The sequence below is a fragment of the Lucilia cuprina genome, chromosome 4 (genome assembly GCF_022045245.1).
Source record: "Lucilia cuprina isolate Lc7/37 chromosome 4, ASM2204524v1, whole genome shotgun sequence".
NCBI lineage: Eukaryota > Metazoa > Arthropoda > Insecta > Diptera > Calliphoridae > Lucilia > Lucilia cuprina.
The window spans coordinates 74,371,516-74,387,616 of NC_060952.1; the positions used below are offsets into that span (position 1 = coordinate 74,371,516).

At 30.5% G+C, this 16,101-nt stretch overlaps 2 protein-coding genes across 2 annotated transcripts in view; both read right to left on the reverse strand.

The window, feature by feature from the left end:
* Positions 1–5,727: 5,727 nt before the first annotated feature.
* On the reverse strand, positions 5,728–6,912 carry LOC124419271 (modular serine protease-like). Its single transcript, XM_046947904.1, has 3 exons — positions 6,905–6,912; positions 6,245–6,762; positions 5,728–6,184 (listed from the first exon to the last, which is right to left on the reverse strand). The coding sequence occupies exons 1-3, from the start codon at positions 6,910–6,912 to the stop codon at positions 5,769–5,771; spliced, it is 942 nt and encodes a 313-aa protein (XP_046803860.1). The 3' UTR covers positions 5,728–5,768.
* Positions 6,913–9,825: 2,913 nt separating this feature from the next.
* LOC111689238 overlaps positions 9,826–16,101 on the reverse strand; it is a 12,440-nt gene continuing 6,164 nt past the window's right edge. The window contains exons 7-12 of the mRNA XM_046947905.1: positions 14,136–14,192; positions 12,414–12,693; positions 11,817–12,340; positions 11,382–11,756; positions 11,173–11,323; positions 9,826–10,421 (exon numbers count right to left, since the gene is read on the reverse strand). Coding sequence (XP_046803861.1) covers positions 9,908–10,421; positions 11,173–11,323; positions 11,382–11,756; positions 11,817–12,340; positions 12,414–12,693; positions 14,136–14,192 — 1,901 coding nt within the window. The 3' untranslated portion in view covers positions 9,826–9,907. The remainder of the gene's footprint in view (positions 10,422–11,172; positions 11,324–11,381; positions 11,757–11,816; positions 12,341–12,413; positions 12,694–14,135; positions 14,193–16,101) is intronic.

Sequence of the window (16,101 nt, forward strand, 5' to 3'; positions counted from 1 at the left end):
ATAGATAGATAGATAGATAGATAGATAGATAGATAGATAGATAGATAGATAGATAGATAGATAGATAGATAGATAGATAGATAGATAGATAGATAGATAGATATACACTTACCAACACATATGCACTGTCCATTGTCACAAGTCCAATTATTGCTACTGCATTGGTTTTGTGCTAGTTATATAAATATATTAATTCATACGTTTAACTTTTTATTATGCTTTAATTACTTACTAATCTAAACAATTATTTACAGTTATACGAATAGAATTTCTTAATTCGATCTTTTAAATTTTAAAACTACGTGTTTTTTTTAGAATTTTAACCAAAATATGTTAAACTTTATTATTTGAAAACTTAGCATAACTTTTACAATTATCAATTGATTTATATATTTTATATCACAATGGAACGATATGCATCCATATATCAAAATATTTCCGGTAAAATTCAAAACTATAAACAGGCATATATATTACTGACGTATTTGCAAAAATAATTATCCCTTTCTGAGCCACAAAAGTTCTTTGAATTATGATTCATTCTTAAATTTTTTTATTGGAATACCAATGCTATTACTTACCATTATTTAAATTTACTAAATATAAAATAAAAAAATATAATAAAGATCGATGAAATGTTTTAGGAATTCTCATATTCTTTATTTTATTCATAAAATGTATGGTTAAAATTGGATTAACAAGAAATTTTGACAAAAGATAACTGCAAACTCAGTAATGACTTTTTGACAATTTGTTTAAAACTGATATGTCGTATATGAAGTCTACTACAATAGCGACATTCTTGATTTTAAATATAATATATATACATGTATATGTAGCTTAAAACGTACTACAAAAATACAATTTATACATACATCTTTCAGCATTATGATTATGTATGTATGCAAGTACATACATATTCATATATTTAAATAAGATCTGGGAGTACTAAAAAATAATTTTTTTGCCATTTCAAAAATATAATTCTTTAGCAAAGTCCTCTTGAGTTTCTTGAGTTTCTGACGGCAATAGTGAATTATTTGTTAAATTTTTATAGTTAATCATGCAATGCGAAACATTTTAAAAGTAAAAAATTTTATAAATTTTAATTTCGCCACCTGAAAGTTACTTAAAATATTATGTATATAGCCTGATACTGATTATGATATAGCCTTAAACAACGCCGACTTATAATAGCGCGAATATGTATTTCTTGAAAAATGTAATACACAGTCATTAAGTCCAATCTGTGCCTCATTTCTGTATTTTTCTCAAATCGAGAAAAAAAAATAATAGTTTCTCAGTTTTGTATTTAATTCATGTGAGAGATCTATTTTAAGTTCATCATAAGGAATTTACCGCGCTAGTCCGCTAATTTGTTTTTAAAGAAATTCACCTGCACGCAGTGGAAAAACATGATTGTGGTGACCATGTTCTAAGAGCAACATATATTTAAAATATAATGTTATGATTAAAATACAGTATTTCATCATTATTTTTATTTACCATAATATTGTTTGTTATACGTGACTATATTATGATACAATGTGATCACAATTTCGTTAAAAAAATATGTATCGATGACTACATTATTCTATACAAAATGAAATTATTCAACGAAGAATTATTTCAACTTATTTTATTGTCGCGAAAAATAATCTGTGTGAGGTGTATGGTTAAAGTTTTTTATTGTTGTACCAACAGACATAAAGCAACACATATAATGGTTATTTATAATAACATAACATAAAATGCTTATGTAATATATAACAATATGTTCGTAACAACAATGTTGTTTAAATTGAATTAAAAAACAATTATATGTTTTTGACAACAATATATTGTTAAAGTGAGCATAGTTAAGTTATAGTAACCATAATTTTTCTCTGCGTGTAAATGTCAATTTTGTTTGTGCGAAATTTGATGATATTTGCTGTAATAGTTTCTTACTTATAGGATTTTTGTATATATTCATATATTTAAGTCCATATATAAAAGTCCGCTTAATTTTCCCTCCAAACCTCTTATAGTTTCCCAGATAAATGAAAATTTTGTATTTCATATGGGATTTGCCAACCCACTATAGCTAGGTCGCGTTCTTTCTCATATGTTCATATGAATGTCAAAGTTGTCAGTTTGCTGTTGCACATACAAAAGAATACTTACTTGAACATCGCCCATAGAGTCTATATAGTCCAAACAAACATATGTTCTATAGTTGAAACGAAATGTCGACTTTTCGATTTTTTTCATTTAGTTAAAAGTCGACTTCTCGACTTTTTTGCATTTTAGAAAAAGTCGATTTTACGACTTTTTTCATTTAATTTAAAGTCGAGTTTTAGACTTTTCGAATTTTCCGACTTCGACTTTTCAATTTTTTTCACTATTTTTGACTTCTTTCGAGTTTTTTCGACTATTTTAGAGTTTTTGATTTTTTTCATTTTTTAAAGATTTTCTACTATTTTTGACTTGTTTCTACAATTTTTGAGTTTTCGACTTTTTCCGACTTTTCAGCTTTTTTCGACTTTTTTCGATTTTATTCGACTTATCGACTTTTTTCGACTTTTATTAACAAAGTCGACTTTTCGACTTTTTTCGCAGACCATAGTCGAGTTATCGACTTTTTTGGAACAAAATAGTCGACTTCGACTTTTCGACTTTTTTTCACAAAAAGTCGATTGTTCGATTATTCGAAAGTCTATTTTTAGTGTCTGATTTTATGATCGTTTTACTCTATATACTTTAGGGGGGGCTTGTATCCACAAAATGAATAAAATAGAAAAATATATCTGAGAAACTATTAGAGCTAGTATCTTTAAATTTTACTTGAAGAACTTTGACAGTCATCTCAACATTTAGAGTATAAGGGGCGGACTTCTAATGGGGTACATGGTACCTCCCATATGAATTAAATACAAAATTTCGTTTAACTGAGATTCTTCAAATATTGCACAAATTACATTAATATTCATCTGAACATTTTGGAGAAAAAAGGGCAAACCTTCAATTGTGGAGCTTGAAGCCCCCACTTGTATTAAATAGAAAAATTCGTATATCTAAGAATCTATTACAGTTAGAATCTTTAAATTTTACATGAAGAATTTTGACATTCAAGTGAATATTTAGAGAAGATAATTCAAATTTTTCATAGATAAAAATTGGCAAACTTGCAATAATTTGCTTGGCAACTCACATTGTTTATCTAGAAAACTATTGTAGTTAGAATTTTCTAGAGGGTAAAATATGGCATTAGAATAGAAATTATTTTTTTAGATTAAATGTAAAAGATCATTAATGTATTATTTCAGAATTTAAATAAAACATATTGTCATCAAGAACATCAAGAAATTATAATTAACCTTTAAAAAATTGCATTATTTAATAACTAAATAAATAATTTTTTGATTATGCATTTAATTTCGATAAGGGGTAGCGAGACACACCGGGTATTAGTTAGTCAATATACTAAACTAAATATCAATATACTAAACTAAATATCAAACATTTCTTTAAAATACTCATTTGAAGAATTTTTTATAAAGAATCTAAATTTAAAAATAATCTACGTTTACTTGTTGAGCACTTTACAAAAATTCCTTTGAAATTTAGCAATCTGTCTTATCAAGTACTGCAATCGAATTCCCTGAAATAATATTTAAATGAGCTTATCAAACATTTCTAAGAAAGCACAGTGAGCCTAATCTATATTTCTTTGCAAATAAATCTTCTTAAATACCTTAAATAAAATCTTCAAACTAAGCATATATATATTATCTATATTGCAAAATCTTATTATAATTTCACTTACAAACTTAATTCATTCAAGTAAAACTTAAAATAAAGTTTCGTCTTCTTTTATAGCTTTTGATAATTTTCTCTTAAATTCCGAAGTTATATATATTCAATATTTGTAATGGCAATATAAGCATCGTCTCGTGTACATTTGTTCGTAGTAGTAGACGGCGAATTACTAATTATGCCCAATAGTCTGTATATAGATACGTTATCATTTGGATTCCGGTCTTCAATAAAAAATCCAGCACCACTATCACCACGACATACTGTAGCGCCTTCTTTATTGATAATACAAAATTTATCATCTGCTAATGGAGATTCAGGTGGACTTTTATCATAACATTCATGATAGGCTAATGTTATCATTTGATATCTTTCCAATTGATTGTTTTGGTCAAACGTGCTAATGTAACCTTTTTGATTGGAGATCACATAATTTGATGCGATATTGCGAATTTCTTTTGGTGCAATTGTCATTATGTATCTAAGGGCAGTTTTTAGTTTTAGAAAAGCTATATCGTCCCTTTGACGTCCATGTATACCGATGTAACTGTAAAGAATGATTTATAAATTTAAATAGTATAAAAAGGAGCTATTTGAATATTAATAATTATCAGGAATTAGCATTCTGATATATTCCGAGACCGTGGTATTATTGATTTGAAAATATTAAATTAGTATACATATATGTATGTTTTAAGAATTTAGCCAAGATGAGAGTAAACCCTCAACATATCTGCACATGGAAGAAAAACTCAATGGTATCACTTGTATAAGAATCCTTTCATCCATCACCATTCTTATATGTTCTACTCGCTCACTCTAGGTGCGTACGAGTGAGTAAGTTCCGAATACCGTACATCAACCCTGTATTATATACACTTTCCAACGCGCACAAGAATATCGAAGTCCTTTAAGTGAACCTCGGTATTGTTTTCATCCACAGAGGGGCTTCTTGTGTATCTTACACGTAGGTGGCAAGTATTGTACATGGCTCTATCGTGCTATCTAATATCTTGCCATAGAAGCCCCGATAAGGAAAGACATGTTTCACAAGTCAAGCTCAATCACACACCGACAAACCTATTTTCAAGAAATATCGAAGTCCTTTAAGTGAACCTCTATCGTGTCGGCCTTATTTCACGGTGTTGTTTTTATCCACAGGATGCACAGGGTTCTTTGATGATCTACCGCCTCCTCTTTGTGTATCTTACACGAAGGTGGCAAGTTTTGTACATGGTTCAATCGAGCTATCTAATATCTTGCCATAGAAGCCTCGATTAGGAAAGACATGTATCATAAGTCAAGCTCAATCAAATCCCGACAAAGACATTGGTACAATAACTGGTTAGAACCGATAGAAGAATAAAAACATCATATTGATGCTATTAGATAACAAGTTTTGTCTACTTTTGATTAACAAGACTTATTTAAAGGGTCTTTTTTCAAGGTATTATTTTCCTTGGTGGAACGATATTAAAAATTTCACAAACACATTTTCGTTTTTTATGAAGCAGTTAGGAATATGGTCCGAATAAGCCCAGTCTTTTGGCCAAAATATTTAAAACAATTGTCCAATTCACAATCGAAAAAATACAACCGTTGTAAGGTTGTATCGTAGTATGTCATATTTTTATTATTGATTTTTTTTTTCAAAAAATGTCAGTTGAAAAATTAATATGACTTACAATGATACAACGATACGACATCGATTGTGAATTTGACAATAATGTCAAATTACAAAAAGAAAATAAAATTGTCATAACTAAGTTATAATTAAGTACTTTTCAAATTGTAGAAGATAGTATAAACTCTAACATACTCAGATGGTGTGTGTATATCCTCCACCTGTACTATCTGCAAATAGTTATTCTCTTCCGTTGTAAAATTGTTCGTATCTGCGCCAGCAATAATTTTATATTCCGTAGAATATTTTATAGTTAAAGTTAATTCATTCCAAAAGCAATGGGCGGCTAAGAAAGAAGGCTAAGATAAATAGTATAACCTAAATGATCGATTATTACAACACGAGGAGAAACAATAGATCCACTACAAATGTAGTTGTAATTAATACCATTATATTCATGTATAGATACGTGCCACGGTGCTGGGCTAGGTTTTATGTGAATAGCACGGGTATATAGGGGGAACATAAAAGAAGATACCATGCCACAACTGTGAATGCAGGGCTGAGGATTTGCATCGAAACTGCCATCTGGTAAGCATTGTATTAATTGTGGAACATTCGGATTACGAGTGTAACCAAAGTTACAATAAAGTTTAATTTTAGTACCAGAAGGAATTCTTTTAGGACACTCCGCAAAACGTATTCCATAATTACAAACAGCCCGTATGGAAAGACCGCTCAAGCGTGCACCATCACAATAGCCTAAATGAAATGGAGGATAAGGTTAGAGAGCGAATTATCAATAACAAAATAAAGACTTACCCTTACAGGAAGGAAAATCAAAATTCCATTTACCATTTTCACACATAAGACTGGTTTGACCTTTTAAAAAATAATTGTTTTGGCATTCGATATGTATGATTTCGAAATCATTCACAAATGAACCTATTCGAATAGTTTCATTTAGAGGATGTAGCTTAAATATCAAATCCTCTAGTTCTGGTATATTTGGTATAATGCATTGGGCGGATGTTTGTATAGCTATATTAGCTGGATTTACATTTGCAGTCGGTGTTACAATTGTTTGAATATCGAATTTTCGTGGTGTTGTACACAACTGCCAGGCCTCGTCTGAGCCATCAGCACACTCTTTTATACCATTACATTTAGCATTACTACTAATACATCCACCATAACCACATGTAAAGCCCACACAACGAAAATTAATGCATAACTCCAGCGATTCATCGGAACCATCTTTGCAGTCTACACGACCATTACAAAGATCAATTGAATTTATACATTCCTTAGAATTCACACATTGTATTTTAGTATCAAAACTATAAACATTTAATATAATAACATTTTAAAGTACAATAGATTTAGTAATAAAACTCCTATTTACCAGAAACCTTGAAAATCTGAATCGTTTTTTTTTAGTACAAATCAATTCATCCGAGTTGTCAGCACAATCTTGCACACCATTGCATTTCGCCTTTTCGTCTATGCACGCTCCGTATGCACAACGAAAAGTTGAATTTTGACAGGTATCATGAAACTGTATCATGAAACTGTGCAATTTCGTCCGATCGATCACTACAATCCACTCGACCGTCACACAATACATTGGCCATTGTCACATGACCAGTCACTGATGTTACATTGGGAGTGGGCTAATGTATATGTATGAAATGTAATTAAAAATTTCAGAAATACTATATCTTAATTAATTGTATGATATTGGTTGATGTAAACAGAAATAATAATCACACATAAATTTTTATAATGATTGTTTTTTCTCTCACCACAATTGAATTTTACAAATGAAAGTGAAATCAAAATTATTTGTATTTTTAAATTAATAAACATTTTTAAAAATAATTTAACCACAACATTAAAATCAAAAGTCTGTCTATATGTTGAACTTATAAGCAGCTGTTAAAAACTGATTTCTTTCCAATTGAAAACTGTTATTTTAATATATTGAGAAAAGTATCTGATAAGAGAGACATTTTTTTTTGCTCAATTGATTATAAAAATCATAGAAAATTATTAGTTAAGCAGAAAAATATTAATCGCAATATCAATAACAGTCGGTTCAGCAACACTTTCCAAGTCGACTAAGCAATGTTCGATCATCTTTCTATCCTTGTTAAATTTTTAATTAAACTACAGTTTGAAGATTTTTAAAGACTTGGATGAAATCTAATTAAGGCTACGTTTGGTTACGTGAGTTGTTCGCTAGTTAGCGAGTTCTCTTAGAGACCTTGTGGTTCATTGTGATATCCTTAGATTCGCCATTCCCTTATGTTATGAAAATGGTTTCGCTCCCTAATTTCATTTATTATTTGGTTCTTGTGCTCTTTGGAAAAACCAAACGATAATCCTAATAAAACTTATCATGATTACTAGCGACGCATCTGTGAGCTAATTTAGATCATGAAAAAGAGCTTTACCAAGAATGAGTAGTCTACGCTGGAGAGTAACTTCTACAGTAGCAAAAAGTTGGATAGCCCAGACGTTCCGACCTATGTCCAATAATACAATGCCCAGAAAATTATACCAGTTGGAAGCCTAATAGTTTTCCTACTAAGAGATAAAAGAGCACTACTTCAATGCGTTGTCAGAATGGGCCAGATCAGTCTCGATATTCTACAGGTGGAAAGTTCAATTTCGATAGGATCGCCATAAGAGTGTGAATATCTCTTTGCGTAAGGATTAAGTTTAGCTATTAACTGGGGTTTCGTATTCCAAAGATATTTCATGTCGTGAAACCCATAACAACACAACATGATGTGGCGTCAGTTGTGCCAATGATTGAATACAATTGAGAAGACATTTCCACTTAATACAATTGAAATATGGTCGAAACTTCCAGATTTATTTTTCGGATTCTTCCGCCAATATGTATAAAATACACAAAAGTTTTTGAGATGTCATTTCTTCAAAAAAGTCATTGTGCTATAATAACAACTTAACCATGTATTTAATGCATGATATCACAAAAATATGATGTGCTAGGGAAATTCTCAATAACTCATCTAAAAGAGTTTTATGACCAGTCAATCTGAAATAATATTTTTAAAGCAATAAGTTTTTGACAATTAAAAAAATATTTGGCCGATCTTGCAAATAATATCTGGGAACTTAAATAATCCAGGAAAAACTTACATTGAGAAAATGTTAATAAAACTTCTTTTTACTACTTCTTCTTAAGCATTTTAACTCATTATTTTAACACGGTGATGTCAGTAGAGGTAAGTACTTCTACGCTCGCTTACAAATGGGGAGTTAAATAAGTATATTTTGCTTACAAAGAAGTTGTTGAGAAAATTGTCTCGTTTTTAATAATAACAAGTAAGAAATTATAGCAGGGCGAGGCCGACCATATAATACCCTATACCTTTTACAAAAATATAAAGTGATTTAGTTGCCATAATTTGCATTTTTTGAATTGCATTTGAGTTAAATTGTATCATGCCCCAAATATATTTTCGAATAAAATTGTGGACATTTAAGTGAAATTTTGATGGGGGCTTTTCATGGGGCTAGGGTCATATGACCACCTTTTATTACGGAATTCGTGAGGGTCATCAAGTCTAGTATAGAACTTGGGTTTTTTGCAGCTTTTTGTCGAGATATGAGCTTATTAAACAAAATTATGTACTTAAAAGCCCTATTCGGCGGGTGCATTTGTATGGCGGCTAGGTGAAATAATGGACCGACGTAAACCATTTTCAATTGGCTTCATCCCTGGGACAATAGAAGTTCGTCTACCATTATCTTCAAAATTGCGACCTATAGTTTGATTTCAAGGTTTCCATGGACGGACGGACAGACATACGGACGGACTTAGCTAAATCGACTCAGAAAATGATTCTGATCCGATTGGTATACTTTAAAGTGGGTATAGGACCAATGTTATTGTGCGTTACAAACATCAGCACAAACCCAATATACCCTCCCCACTAAAGTGGTGTAGGGTATAAAAAGGAGACAGTGTGAATACGAACCAGGGACTTCGGTTTGTCAGTTAAGTGTTCTACTCACTGCACAACTACTTTGATATTTTACTGCGCGTCAAATAATGGTTTTCAGATGCAAAGTTAATGTTGTTTTCCTTTTTATAGAACACAGTTTTTATCACGCAATTAAATAAAATTTGCAAACAAAATGAAAAAGCCAAAAATAAAGTACTTCTATTTCAGATTAAAAGAAAGTCATTACTCGAGTACTTCAAAGTAATGCAGACAAGTAAGAAGTGGTAAGTAAATAGTTATTGAAAAGAAAGGCGTTATGGAAGTACAACCCATTACCATGTTTTTCTGGAAATCTAATATGCCTAAAGTATAACCGTCTAACTAAGCACAGATATAAGTATGCATAAAGAAAAGTAAAATTAGTTCTCTAAATACAAAAATAATCTTTATTGCAATATTTTTTTTATAATTTTCACTTATAAATCTAAATTCATACAAATCATACTTAAAATAATGTCTCGTCTTCACTAACAGCATTTGATAATTTTATCATAAATTCTGAAGGAATATAGTAAATATTTGTTATAGCAACATAATCATCGCTATGTGTACAATCATTCTTTGTAGTCGGCGAATTACTTAATACGCCCAATAGTTTGTATATAGTTTTGTTGTCATCTCGATTTTGTACAAAAAATCCGGCACCACTATTACCACGACACAATTTAGCGCCTTCTTTATTGACAATACAAAATTTATCATCTGCTAATGGAGATTCAAGTGGACTTTTTTCATAACATTCATGATAGGATAATGTTATCATATCAAGTCTTTCCAATTGATTGTTTGGACCAAACATGGTAATGAAACCTCTCCGATTGGAGATCATATATTTTGATGCGGTATTGTGAATTACTTTTGGCACACAGATCGGTGCAATCGTTGTTGAGTATCTAAGGGCGGTTTTAAGTTTTAAAAAAGCTATATCGTCTTTTTGACCACCATGTTTACCTCTATAACTGTAAGAAAATTATTTTTTATTAATTGTTATTGTTTTCTTAAAGATATCAACAATTAGCAAGAATTATCCAGTAAAATATTTTCAAATTTTGGTAAGGTGTATTGTAGGTTATGTACTTATTTCATATATTACTTGGTAATCAGTTGTCGTAAATTGTCTATAGCATATGCCTAATAAGGAATTAGTTAGTGTTTCTAATCGTAGTCGATTTTGGAAGTTCTTTCAAGAAATGTTTTTAATGGGGCATTGAGTAAGAGAAGAGACAAGCAATCAAAAAAATTTTAAGTCCGGAAAAGTCAGGTAAGCAGATTTGTAACCAGTTATTTTTTGTTCATCGTCGAACAAATAAAAGTAATTAACCCAAAATGTAAGTACTTCTACTTTTCTCCAATATTACTTGCCTACCTACCGGGTAAGTAAAGATTTTGCTGGTATTCTGTAAGATTCTCAAACCGAAACCGAGGTATTATTAATTTTACCGGGAATTATCGAAAATATGTGTTTTTTATATTTTACTCTAACTCCAACATATTTCAGCAATTTATTGTTGATTGAAATATTTTTTTAAGAGAATCTTTTTATGGGAGATAGAATTAATAATCGGCCGATTTCAATAAAATTGTTTGTATGGATTTATGTTTTTAATAATTTTTATTTTATATAGAATTTTTCACTAGACTATATTTTTCAAATTATTAAGTTCCAATGGCTCTGAAAAATTGTACCTAGTATTATAATGTTAAACTTACCCTGATGGTATGTGTATTTCCTCCACCTGTACTATCTGCGAGTAGTCATTCTTTTCGGTTGTAAAATTGCTGGTACTTCGGCCTGCAATAATTTGATAATCTGTATAGTTTCTCACCGTTAAATTCAATTCATTCCAAAAGCAGTGTGCGGCTAAAAGAAACTTAAAGTTAATATGATCGCACTAACTTTAATTTATCTATTCTAGAACCTGTTATGATAATACGAGGCGAAACAATAGATCCAGTACAAATGAAGTTGTAATTAATACCATCATATTCATGTATAGATACATGCCAGGGTGTTGAACTGGATATAATTGGAAAACCTTCTTTGGATAAAAACTCAGAGGACGAATCAATTATGCCACAACTGTGAGTGCAATGTCGAGGCATTTGATCGAACATGCCATCTGGTAAACATTTTATGAACTGTAAAAGTTTGGGATTACGAGTGTAACCAAAGTTACAATTGAGTTGAATTTCAGTACCAGGACGTATTTTTTTCGGGCACTCCGCAAAATGTGATCTATAATTACAAACAGCACGTATAGAGAGACCGCGCAAAAGTGTACCATCACAATAGCCTAAATGATATGAGGAACAGGATTAAAGATTAAATTATAAATATCAATAGCAAGACTTACCCACACAGGAAGGAAAATCGAAATTCCAATTACCATTTTGACACAAAAGACTGGGTTGACCTCTTAAAGTATATTTGTTCTGGCATTCGATATGTATGTTTTCGAATTCATTCACAAATGATCCTATTGGAATAGTGTAATTTAGAGGATGTAGTTTAAATATCAAATTTTGTAGTTCTGGTATATTAGGTATAATGCATTGAGCGGATGTTGGCAAAGATATAGGTATGGGGGCTGGATTTGCATTAAGAGTCGGTGTTACAATAGTTTCATTATTGATCTTTCGTGGTGTAGCACACAACTGCCAAGCCTCGTCTGAACCATCAGCACACTCTTTTATACCATTACATTTAGCATTACGACTAATACATCCACCATAACCACATGTAAAGCCAACACAATGAAAATTAATACATAACTCCAGCGATTCATCAGAGCCATCTTTGCAGTCTACACGACCATTACAGAGATCGATTGAATTTATACATTCCTTAGAATTCACACATTGTATTTCAGTAGGAAAACTGTACACATATATTCAAAATAATAACATAAAAATATACAAATATATATGTATGTTTTAAAACTCCTACTTACCAGACACCTTCAAAATCAAAATCATCTTTTTGAGTACACATCAATTCATCCGAATTGTCAGCACAATCTTGTACACCATTGCATTTCGCCTTTTCGTCTATGCAAGCTCCATATGTACAACGGAATGTTGAATTATGACAGGTATCATGAAACTGTATACAATTCTCTGCAATTTCGTCCGATCGATCACTACAATCTACTCTGCCGTCACACATTTTATTATCGGATATACATTGGCCATTGTCACATGCCCATTCACTGGTGTTACATTGGGAGTGGGCTATATGTATTAAATTTGATTTAAAATTTAAGAAATGCTATATCCTAATTAATTATTTAATATTGGTTGATGTAAACTGAAATAATGATCACACATTAATTTCAATAATGATGTTTTTTTTCTCTTACCACAATTGAATTTCACAAATGATATTGAAATCAAAATTAATTGTATTTTTAAACTATTAAACATTTTAAAAAATAATTTAACCCAAACAGTTAAATAAAATGTCTATATGTTGAACTTATAAGCAACTGATAAAAACTGAATTCTTTCGAATTGAAAACTGTAATTTTAATATATTGAGTACCGTATTTTAGAAGAGAGACATTGCTTTTTATTCATTTGCTTATTTTAATTTTGATCTGTTATCATATTAAATTGTATGTATTAGTAAAGTAGAAAAATGTAAATCTCAATGTAAATACTTTCTTCAATTCTTCCGATCATCTCGCTATCAATGTAAATTTTGTAATTAAACCTTAGGTTGAGACACTAGATGAAAATCAGTTAAATGATTTTATCTTAAGCATTTTCTAAAAAGCGCCATATTTCAAGTTTTCACGTGTACTGTTTAAGTTTTAAGTTCATATATGAAATATATTAACACCTACTCAGACGCAGATCCAGCTTTGAGGAAAGGATATATTCCTATCTATCTATCTATCTATCTATCTATCTATCTATCTATCTATCTATCTATCTATCTATCTATCTATCTATCTATCTATCTATCTATCTATCTATCTATCTATCTATCTATCTATCTATCTATCTATCTATCTATCTATCTATCTATCTATCTATCTATCTATCTATCTATCTATCTAGATAGATAGATAGTTCTTGTCGCGAACTTATGTAGACGTGTTTACAATCGTGCTCGCAAAAACTTAACTATTTCTAGTGAATCTTTCATAAAAAAATTATTTAAAAATCTCACATTAAACCCTCAAGTGATTTACAACAAACTGTGGAAAAATAATTTAAAAAAAATTACATATTACTTCATTTACACAATAATAATAAAAAATATTTCTAAAAAAACTAAAAAAAAAAATCTGCTTTATATTTCTAAAAATAAACGAACACAACATAAAAGAAAACAAAAATAATGGTCTCTTTACCAATCGTTATCTATACATGCAAACAATGCTCCGAGCCTCTCCCAAGTAATCATGTAAAGTGTAATAATTGCAACAACAAATATCACTTTAACCCCTGCTGCTCCCTATCTGAAACCTCCTACACTAGTATGACCGGAGAACGTAAATTAAACTGGAGATGCCATCTGTGCAAACCTCGCGCCAAAAATACCAACAACTCCTACGAATGTGTTTTATATCAGGAGAAAAACCAACAAAAGCAACAACGGGAGAATGATGATAGTGAGAATGATCACACAAAACGTTTCAAAGAATCTATTACACTAAACGAATTACAATCCAGCATATGCACTATAAAAGCCGATCTCAAATCAGATGTCGGTGAAGTCAAATCTGAAATAAACGATGTAAAAAATAACATAAGAGAGCTCAAATCATCGGTTGAGAATTTTGAGAATTTAGCACTCAAAGCCAATCAATCAGATGACTCTTTTAAGGAAGAGATGAAATCTGCACTGTCCCAAATTACCTCTAACCTTTCAATTCTTGTCACTCAAATGGGTGAAATGAGAGAAGAGAACAAAGAAATTAAACAAGACATTAAACAAAACCAAAATAAAATCAACCAATTGGAACAACAAATGCTAAGTAAAAAAATAGAAATTAAAAACGTAGAAAACAAGGAAATTCATGTAAATGAGGTTGTCAAAACAATAGCTGCTTCAATAAATGTCAGCATAACCGACTACGATATCAGCGATGCTTACCGCCTGAAAAACATACAAGACAAGATCATTGTAGAGTTTACAACAAAAAACAAAAAGAGAGAGTTTATGCAAAAAATTAAGCGCCACAGAATCGAAGCTAATTTAATTAACGAAATAGGAAACAGTAACTTCATATACATAAATGACTGTTTAACCGCACAAAACCGTAAGCTTCTTTGGCTCGCAAAAACAAAAGCCAAAGAAACCAACTGGAAATATGTATGGTCGCGCAATGGCTCAATTTTTGTTAGGAAATCTGAAAATACACCAGCAATCCTTATTAAAAATTCTGCTGATCTTGAATCTATCGTTTAGACCTGGTAACGTCTTAAAACTTTCTCCCATATCAAAATTCACAATTCCTTAACACGTATAGACCTATTAATGTCTTTAAACTTTCTATCACAAAAATGAACTTTATACAAGAAAAAGTCGTTAATGTCAACCAAATTAATAATACCTTCTTAAGTTATCCCCTATCAATCATGCACATGAACATTCGCTCAATCCGCAAAAATTTCAACTCCTTTCTTGCTACTATCCACAATATAATAAATAAATTGAAGATAATTGTTCTCGTCGAAACAAATATAGACGATAATGAAACAAACTTTTACAAAATAAACGGTTTCAACTCTCTTTTTGTCAATAGAGAAGGTTCAGGCGGAGGTGTTGCGGTTTACATCAAAGATGATTTAAACTTTACAACCAACAATATAAACGTTAATTCCTTTGAAATGCTCAGCCTAGATGTATGCATAAACAACAAGCCCCTCACACTACTTACGATTTATCGTCCCCCTTCTACCAATGTAAACACATTTATTTTTGAGCTCGATGAAAAAATAAACAATATAAACAGAAAACAAGAAATTATCATCGGAGACATAAACATTGATACATTAAAAAACAATTCGACAACAAAAAAATATGTTGATATGATGATGTCAAATGGTCTAGAGAGTGTCATAAACGAGAGTACAAGGGAAGATGTACTAGCAAACACACGAACATGTATAGATCATTGCTTTGTAAGAGACAACAAAAATAAATCTTCTGGGTATGCAGCAGTAATAACAACAACAATAGCTGACCATTACAGAATTCTTTTTTGTTTAGAAGATGATAAAAAAGAACATGATAACATAAACATGCAGAGATCGCCTAATTGTTCTAATGATCCCCAGGGATTCCCAAACTCTTATAAAAAAACAAAAGTAGATAATAAAAAAGTAGATAAACTTATAAATGAAACAAATTGGTGCAATTTACTTAATAACAATAATGATGTAAATGATTTGTTTAACATATTTAATGGTAAATTCTATGAAATATATGGAAATTCAGTTAAAGTTGAAAAACGAGAAAAAAAAGAAACTCTAATCCGTGGATAAACAATGAATTAATATTGTGCTGTGAAAAACGGTATAAACTTTATAAAAAGTGGTTAAGTAATAGAAAAAATAAACAATATGAGCAAGATTATAAAAAATTTAGAAATGTTTTAAATAAGAAAATAAATTTCACCAAAAACA